This window comes from Lupinus angustifolius, unplaced genomic scaffold (genome assembly GCF_001865875.1).
Source record: "Lupinus angustifolius cultivar Tanjil unplaced genomic scaffold, LupAngTanjil_v1.0 Scaffold_2_40, whole genome shotgun sequence".
NCBI classification, from domain to species: domain Eukaryota; kingdom Viridiplantae; phylum Streptophyta; class Magnoliopsida; order Fabales; family Fabaceae; genus Lupinus; species Lupinus angustifolius.
This window is the reverse complement of record NW_017716450.1, coordinates 20,750-30,931: the sequence shown is the minus strand read 5'-3', so window position 1 is coordinate 30,931 and position 10,182 is coordinate 20,750. Positions and strand designations below refer to the sequence as shown.

At 33.0% G+C, this 10,182-nt stretch overlaps 1 protein-coding gene across 1 annotated transcript; it reads right to left on the bottom strand.

The window, feature by feature from the left end:
* Positions 1–4,216: 4,216 nt before the first annotated feature.
* LOC109337143 (FT-interacting protein 1) lies at positions 4,217–7,570 on the bottom strand. The gene has a single exon (XM_019574049.1). It carries the CDS (start codon positions 7,460–7,462, stop codon positions 4,358–4,360), a length of 3,105 nt encoding a protein of 1,034 aa, XP_019429594.1. The 5' UTR covers positions 7,463–7,570; the 3' UTR covers positions 4,217–4,357.
* Between the last annotated feature and the right edge of the window lie 2,612 nt (positions 7,571–10,182).

Below are 10,182 nucleotides of genomic sequence, written 5' to 3'. Positions count from 1 at the left end.
ATTTTTAATTCCTTGCGAGGATATGTTATTTCGGGTGGTACAAAACGGCTTGGTACGGGACTTGTACTCTCAATTATTTCCGATTAGGGTGTTGGATGGATATTGGTGTAAGGTGGATGATCATGACATAGCATGCATACATTATCATTGGGGACGTAAATTCCCACATGTGAATTACTAGCATTGTGTATTCCTACGTTTATGCATGCGATATGATTATGAGTAGAATGTTGATTATATTACTTGATATATTGGTATATATATGTGAACTGTTTTTCATATCTGAGTGTAATATTCTGAGTAAGTCCACGCCGTCAATGAATTTACGTTCATTAGATGTCTTACTCTCTCTATTTTTCTTCTTTTCTATTGCTTGCTTTTCGGACGTGTGCTCGTCAGGTAGACAGCTTTGCTCAGATTTGGAGCTACCGTCCGTGATGTTCCAGGAGGGAGCATGAGGAATTGAGGAAGAGGCAGTACCCTAGCTTTGGAGTTAGCCACTAGGAGTTGCTTATCATTTTGTGACTTTTGAAACACTGATGGCTTCAGTTGTTCATATCTTTGTTTTGTGTCTTTTGGCGATGATTAATATTTTCGCCCTTTCTCTTTGGATTTTGTATATGTTAGTGGCGATGTAGTTCCGCCTTTGATGATTTAGTTTGTATGAACTAAAGATGACTTAACCGTTTATATGCATTGTGTTATTCAGGAAATTGTGAATCAGATTAAGTTATCATCCGATAACGATAAGTTGATTTTCCGCATTTGAGTTACTTAAATTGATGTCCCGGAAAATGAAGGTTTTAAAAAGGAAACAATTTTATACAATCTCTTTATTCAAAAAAAAAAATTTACCCATTTTTCCGCAATATTTTTTAGAAGTATTTTTCGGGGCGTTACACATCGCATTGCATACATGATATTCTTCGACATTGATTCTAAATTCTCGAGTTTTATACTTCATTCATCATTAATATACGCTTGTATGATCACATGATATATCTGTACTCGTGTGTTGTCTTGGTGTATTATTCTGTGTAATTTCATGATGTCGATGACAAGTTTTTCATAGATATTTTACTCCCTCTATTTTCTTCTAGTGTATTTGTACGCATGTTCAGATGGACCCATCAGCACCGATCTGAGGTTATTGCTTCACTATGTCCCAGGAGGGGACATGGAGTGTTGAGGGTAATCAACACACTTAACAGGTCCTTGCGACCTGGAGCTGGATTGGGTAAGTAATGGCTGAGTTCTGCATCTTCCACCTTACTACACAGTTCGGGAGGCATCATTCACTTTGCCCGACCGAAGACCTGCAATCGCTGGACTTTCTGTACCGGTTGAAGCTCGAGGCGTACCATAAGTTGTTAGGACCTGGCCCCAAATAGGATTCTCATCCTCAGGATCAGCGCCAAGAGAGATAGACGGGGCCATGCCAAGGGGGTACACCCCGGACCCCTCGATGGATTGGAGAGCGGATGAAGCGGAGGAGGAGGAAGACAACGACGACTTTGTAGAGCTTATCTGCATAGAAGATTCAGTTGAAGTCATTGAGATCTCTTCTGACTCGGAGGTGGAGGAAGACCCTAGCGAGGCTTCCAGTGCACCTCCGGTTTAGGAGGTTTCTCTTTTGTTTTGTTGTGATATGAACCTGCGTGTGATACTTTTTGTAATTCCAATGCCTCGACATTATTTTCTTTGTATTTTCAGTTTTTTTTATTTGTGGCAATGATTAGATTTCGCACTGTAAACAATTTTGTATTTATTCAAGAATTTTATGAATGAGAAGTATTCAGAAAAGAATTGTGTTCATTTAATTATCTTCAAGGTATTAAGAATTTTATTTCCGTAAGGTTTGAAAATGTGACGTCTTGAAAATGGAATAAGGTAAAAGTGAAAATGATTTGTAAGCTATAGGTTACATAAAAGAAAAAAAAGGAAAGAAAAATTTACCCATTTTTCTGAGAGATTAAATATATTAAATACGAAATGATTTTCGGGGCGTTACATAAAGTCCAACGAGAGGTATCGAAGCCGATGATTCGACTGAGACATTATGGACTTAAAAAGAGTGTGGTTGGTAAGTGTGTGATACCTACACTTGAATAAAAGATTGTTGGTGTATTCCAAATATGAAGTCTCATATTAAATATGAGGAAATGAGTAAAATAGTTTATTAGTAAAATATAAATAAAATTATTTTCTTAAAGTTTTAGTTCAAGAAATTGTATCTAATTTATAAATTACTCTTAACTATTTTTATGTCTCATAACAATGACAACTTCCCAATAGTTAGAATCTCTTTAGTCAAGATAAAGTCATACATTCTTAAATTGATCTGCTAGAACAATTGTAATAGAACAATGATAATATTGTTTAAAGAAACATAGGGAATTTTTTTTTGCATGCTTTAATAGATTCTCTCCTAGTACCTAAGCAAGAGTATTTTTGGAAGCATGTGTATACCTAGGAAAAAATGTTTAATCACATCCACATGTTCTAGCATTAATCTCATCATCATTTGAGCATGTGTTACTAAGAATTGGTCAATATGAAAATTTAATTTAATAAAATAAGTTAAAGTGAGAAAGAGAAGCACTTACAAAAAGTGATAATTGAGATAATAAATGAGATTGAAAAACAAATGTTTGTTTTTGGATGGACTGCGATATTCATCCAAATAGATGTATCCATGGATGTCCGTTTTTTAGATGAATTTAAATTCATTCATTATTAATATTATCATTTGTATTATATCCATTTAAATTCATTAACTTTAATAAATGATTTTAGACTGATTTAATTTTCATAGGTTTGAATGGATTGTAGATATTTTTATCACCTCTATTTAGAATACTTAATTATATGTATAAACATGTTACCTCATAAAATGCACATTTGCTGCTGAAGTGGTGGAAAGTTTCATCTAAGAAATTTTTTGCTACTCATACATAGGGGCGTATCATTTTTAAAGCAAGAATGTAAATTTCATAGATTAATAGATTTGGTACACAAGTTAAGCAATTGCAGCATATACATTGTTAATTTCATTGGTTTGCTATGCTTGAATGCTTCCATATTTCAGAATTGTGTTCTTCTAGTTTCTATGGTTTGAATAAAGTAATTAATATGCAGCCATGTGATCACATTCAGTAGCTCTTTAGCATGAACATTTATTAGGCTATGTTTCTTTTAGGGATGAAAGTAGAAGAAAAGAAAATGGAAGAAAAGTGACAGGAAAGAAAAATGATTGCCTTCTTATATTTATATATATATATATATATATATATATAGTTACGTAGATATCTAATTTTTAAATTAGATAAATAATTAATTAATTTTTAATAATAATAATTAATATTTTTTAAGTAACATATAAACTAAGTTAATATAACAATATTTGTTTATACATATTGGACAATCGCTTTTATATTTTTGATCATCTCACTTCCATATATTTGTGTTTTGTCTTTCTAATTTATTTATTATTTGTTACTTTGTTGATAATTTTAAGTAATGATATTTCTTTTCTCTTTTCACTTCATCTTTTAACATACATAACTACTATTAATTTGTGAGTTCAAAAACAACAAAAATAAAAATTAAGTTAACTAATTTCACATAAAAATGAATATAAACAAATAAATTTACTACATTCTATCTATTTTCACCTAGATTATTATTTTTTCAATTCATGATGGAAGGATAAATTTGTAAATTTTGAAAATTTTCCTTTCTTCCTTTATTTTCTTCCCAGTGTTATGAACATATGCTGCCTGGTCTCATCACATCCTTGCATATTCACATCTCACTTTAACTCATTCATCCCGAGAAGAAATATGTATGTACCAAAAGCATAATAGTTTTTTACAATTGTATTGCATTATCTATCATTTATATTTAATTATCATTGAATCTTCAAATAAAATAATACAAATGAATGGTGAATAATATACTGATTTTATATAATTTTACACTGAAGATATATAATATTATACTCAGTAAAATTTAACACTTCTACTACTTAACCTTTCTTTTTTTACTAAAACAAATAATGTAAGTTAAGAACATTTTTGTCCCTTGTAAATTCCATCTCAATCAGGCATTGCCTCAGTTTGTTATGAAGAAAGATCGGCAGCTTCTTTGTTCAATGACAAAACAGTGACTGGTGTTAGTTCAATGTTTACTCTAAGCTTAATATACATAAGAAAACGACAGAACTTTCTAACTCAAACTTACATGTTTCTTAGATAACATAGTTTTCTTTCATAGCCATATAGCATAACTGCATACATTAGTGGAGGTTGTATTCAATACTAATAACTAAACCTTCACAACATTAGATAAACCCCTTTTAGAGCAAGCTATCAGCATTAGTTGGCAATCTTCTGAAGAAGCTAAGAGCTCTAGAGGGCAACTTGCTTCTGAACCTTGGTGGCCTCAAGGAGTATAATCCGAACAAAGCCACCACAATGCGAATCGGCACATAATAGAAACCAACAACCGAAACAAAGCACAGAACCACAAACAAGAAAGTAGCCCTTGGATCTCTCCAACTCAGCAGTGCTTGGAACCTTTCACCTTGTGTTGCCAAATCTCCGACCGCACTTTGGATCTTCCCTGCAACACTCCTCAGTCTATCATACCTCATCCTAACAACATTGGCGCTGCGACTCGTAGGGAAAGAGTCGAACTCCTCATCCAGCTCATCAGGGAAAATACTCTCAGCATGTGAAAGCCTTGTATCCATATGCGGAGGGTGGCGAGGTCGAGACCTATAGTGCCAAAGCCCCACAAATGCCATGTAGCAAAAAATTGAAGGGATGATTAGCTCAGGAAGCATCACAAATGTGAGAAACATGATCAAGAACAATGCTGAGTGCACCGGCCTTTGCCAATTGCGGATCATTTCCAGCGACCTTCCAATTGCAATAAGGCATGAGAGAACATTCATTAACCTGAAAAAGTTAACTTTGCTCCTCCTCATGCTCCACATATGTGAATCATGATCAAGCATATACTCCACTACCTCGCGGCCTAATGGCGCTTCTGCTCGGCTAAGCCTTGATGCCACCACATTCATGGCCTGGTATCTCAAGTGTTCCAGTTGATTCACACTCAAGGGGTGAACATAATGCATCTTCGGCAGCAACGGCATTGTGTACATATGCAGCATGTTAGCCACATTGGCACAGGAGAACCTCACAGCCAAATGAAGCTCCCCCATTTTCTTGATACCAAATGGATGAAGCATCAACAATGGGTAAGAGTGAGTGTAAACTCTATCAGACTCAAGTGTGGACAATTTGATCCTCACTTTCCCTATCCTAGTATCCCGAGCAGCAGCATTGGCAGTGGTTTTCTTATCAATCCTGCAATTGTCAAAAACACCAACAGTAACAACAGTGCAAGGATCATAAACTTCCCAAGTGTATTGCTCATTCCACTTGGGTGACAAGCTATCAACCACAGTGCGAGTTCGAACCCATTTCTGGCCATACTTAGCAACACAATAGGCATCAGTCGCGCTTCCTTTACCGTCTTTGATCTTCACTGGCATCAGCCCTGTAGCACCCAAGATTCCCATCTCAAGCACACCAATGTGCGGCTTCCACAGCCTCTTGTCAGTAGGCCTAACATCACTGCTATACATAGTGGCCTCATCAAGCACATGGTACCCTCCATCGAGAGACACTCTTAAGTGAATCCGAGAACCAAATGTTGTAATCAGCTTATTGCTATTATCACCTGCATTGCCATAGTGGCTGTCAAGGTTGAACCACCTTGAAGTCACTGGTTTATCATCAACACACTTCTCTATTGCGGCCACCGGGAGAATCACCCTGGCCACAACATCGTCTCTCCCCGGCCCAACTCTGTCCTCAACCGAAACAAACACGTAATCTTCAAAAGGCTCAGCAACCACAAACAACAGATCTTCATTCCATAAAGGGTTTGAGAAGCTCCTGGTGGCACTTGGAGCAGCAATTCTAGTCCTAAGAACTTGGTTCCCAACTTGAACTTTAGCTGAAAACTCAGGGAACCTTACCATCAGAGACCCTTTGTCACCAGGAATGATGTCTTGTGCTTCAATGATTGAAACCTTAAGATACCATAGCTTTGGTGAAAGGTAAACCTTTGACTTAATGGAACTAAGCCCATCAAAATGCACATTCGCCGATTTCGAATGCCATGCTTCAGCAAAGGCCTCATCAGCCTGAGTTCCAAACCAGATACATAACATTACCTCCCCAGCTTTGGACTTGTCACCTTTCTTGTCCTCCATTCTATACCATTGTGGTGCTAATTGACTATCAGGTTGTACTCTACTTGGAATCTCACTCAAATCAAACCAAACTCTTCCCATGTACTCATCTTTGTTGCTCTCTTTCACATAGATTTCCACAGCTGATGATTGAATGCAATCTTTGGAAAATGCAAACACTTGATCCCATTCTGCATTGCTTAAAGTAGCCCTCTTTGTGATTCCTCTATAATTCCCAAGTTTCACTTCAGCAATCAACTCTCCCCCACCAAACATTGCCAAGTCTCTAGCTTTCACAACTCTAACATACAAATACTGCATTTGCTCCACAAGATCATAGGTTGAGTTTTTCTTATCATTCTTCAAGGTCTCACCTCCAAGTTGAGGACTTGTTTCCTTGAGTGAGAACTCAGCATTGCCACCATTGTACAGATTTAGTCCACCACCAACACCAGAAGCTGAACCAATTCCAACTCTTGGACCAGCAACCATTGGTAACATCATAGAAGGGTTAAGGCCATTTGTGAAATTTACAATAGGCTTGTTATCACTTAAGTTTGGATTTTGAACCTGCTGCATCATTTGCTTGTTTATATTCTCATGCACTGTGTGCTGATGTGAAGGCTCTTGTAACTTCCTATTCTTCTTTGAAGGAGGAGTAGGAGCAACACCAACAACAGAAGCAGAAGAAGAAACAGAAGATGAAACAGAACCAACTATTGCATTGGCATTATTACTACTACTACTACTAACATTAACATGAATATCATCCCTTGTAGTGAGATAAAGCTTGAAAGTTATCTCACCTCTTACATGAGAAAAAAGGCTTCTTTTATCAAGTTCATACCTTTGAACCACTTCTTCACTTTCTTTAGCAATGGTGGTCCCAGAAACTCTCACTTTACCAAGGAAGTTTCTGCTGTTCCCTGACCTTCTCTCATTGAACACATTCATCTCTATGGTTCTGTAAGGAAGGTCTGCAACTTCTTTGACATAAAAAACAAGCTTTTCATTCCAAACTGGGTTCAAATCCTTGTATTTGACTTGGGTTCTTTGCCTTTGATTCTCAAACTCAACTTCAACAAAGGGTGATGATGAACCTTCACCATCTTTTGGCATGAGGTTGTTGGCTTCTAATACTTCTACTACCAGCTTCTCCTTGCTTATGAAGAAGTTGGTGTTGTTGTTGTTCATGATGTGATGGAAAGTAACAGTGAAAGTAAAGAGAGAGAGAGAGAGAGAGAGAAGAGAGAATAAAGAAGATATTGAATGAAGTGTATGAGAGAGAGAAGACAGAATGGGAGGCCAATGAGGCTGAGCTGAGAGAGACCAGTGAAACGGAAGTGTTATAAATACTGTGTACAAGTGTACAACATAGGATGAGGATACTCCATATTATCATCCTCTCCCTAAAAAAACATTCATGAAAATGTATGCAGTTAATTAAAATTTAATTATAAATGATACACTAATAAATATAAATGTATTTGTTTTTGAAGGTAACATATTATATGTGTATTTATGCAAAGTTTTCTATCCTCTCTATTAATGGATCCTGAGAGATAAATACTTCAAAAAACAAAGAAAAATATAAATTTTAATGATAAACATATATCATTTTAATTATAATAAAATTTTATTATTGTTATTAAAAATTAAAAGAGAAACATATTTAACTTTTCATTAATGGAGAGTATCTTTATTCGAAAATGAGAAAATTCTGGTTATAAATAAAATAATACGAATGTGATTTAATTTTATTTTTCTTTCATTTTATGTGCCAGTGTTATTAGTATGGGAAAGGATTCTGACTAAAAGGGTGAGACTTGGGGTGGGAAGAAAGAAAAGACAAAAGGGAGGGAGAGTAAAGAGTTATTTTAATGTTTATATAACCTGTTTCTTTTATAAAAAGTTTATAAACTAAGAAAATATATATTAAGTGTGCCCTTTGATATAGATTAAGTTCTTAGTTTTAGTTTATAAATTATGAAATTATAAGTTGTGAGATTATAATATGTTAAGATTATAGTTAGTTTAAATACTTTAACTGAAAACTGAATATAAACTAATCTGTTTTATTTACTTATGATAGAGATTGTTTTTGACATAGTAAATTACAAAAAAAAAGTATGAGATTGTTTGTTTATGTTACGATTATTTTAGTTGTTTTTTACACTATTTTTTAATTTTTTTAATATTTATCATCATATATATTTTTACTATAAATTTTTAATATTGCATAACAAATACTAAAAAATATATTAAATTAAAATACAATATAAAATTAATATCAATATTAAAAAGATAACATGACACAGATAAATAAAAGTTGTTAAACTTGAATTCATAATTCACAAAATAAATAATACTAGAATGTAAGTTTTATAGAAATATGTTAATAAATTATGGTGATGATGTGAAGAGTTATGGTGTTTAATGGAAGAGTGAGAATGATGAGAGAGATAATTCTGGTGTTTGGTGGAGGAGTGAGAATGATAAGAGAGATAAGTTATGTTGGGATAAAATAGGGAATGGAAAATTGAAGAAAAAAATAAGCTAACAAAAAATAAGTTAGTTCATGATTTTGAAGCTTATTTTTTTTTACTTATTTTTTTCAAAAAAAAAACTGAGTTTATAATTTCATTTAGTTGTCAAACATACATAATTTATATTTTCAGATTATTTTTCAAAAAATAAGCATGAACCGCACAAAATAACTCATACCAAACATGGGCTAAGAAACATAAAAAACAAGGTTTTTAGTTTAATCTTGTAGATTATATATTATAGCCATAATCTACAAACAGAGGATTAAACGTTGTTTTTATGGTTGATAAGCTAGTAACAGATGATTCTAAATATGGTGATTCTTATTTCTTAGACTGTACCCATGAAATATAAAGTGTGGTGTAATCTTTTGAAAGACATTCCTAGATTTATTAATATAAAATGTAAAAATTAACGATATTTAAAAAGTGAACGACATAGATTATAAATATCCATAGTATAAGGAGATACATTATCTGATTCAACCACTAAAAATTATGATATGTGTCTTATTTATTCATTTTTTCTATTAAAATATTTCTAAAATTAAATAAAATAGTACACATATAATACTTTTACTAGCTAAAAATGACAAGTTATTTCTTAATATGAGGAGATGTTTTATTCTCTTAGTTTATAAGGAAAAATTTATGCACGAATAATATTAGTTCTGTATATTGTTATTGCATCGTCCACCATTCATATTTAATTATCATTAATTATTTAAAAATGTAATTCAAATAAATGGTGAACAATATATAGTAATATAGTAATCGTATATTAATCATTACATTAATAGTGCATACTATTGTATTTTATTCTATAAGTTAAATTTAAAGAATCATCCAAGATCATACCTCTTTGTGTGGGGCTTGTCCCATTTACTCCATCCATGTAAATGAGTAGAGTCAAATATTTAAAAACAAAAAATGTATTGAATAAGAATTTCATGCATTGTATCATTATTCATATCTATCATTATTCATATTTACTTATGATTAATGACTTTTAGAAAAGTAATACAAATAAATTATGATTGATATATTAATTATATATAAATTGTGACATTTACGATATATAAAAATGTTACACTCATATTTAAACTCACTTTTGGCTTGTAAGAAATAGAAATAATTCATTAATTTAAAGGAGTTAAACTTAAAAACCTGAACTAGACTTTATTTCAAAAAACATAAGGCTCGCGGTTAGCACATATAACTCATTTAAAGTTTGATAATTTTTATGAACATTGATATTAACAATCATTGGCTACTAGAAGATTAAATAAAAACAAAATAAAATTCATATTCTTGAAACATAATGCCTCACAAACAATTTTCCTACTACTACAAATAATTTCAAAATAC

What these genes read in the sequence shown, in the direction of transcription:
- LOC109337143 (XM_019574049.1), bottom strand. Translation starts at nt 7,462, where the DNA reads ATGAACAACAACAACACCAACTTCTTCATAAGCAAGGAGAAGCTGGTA.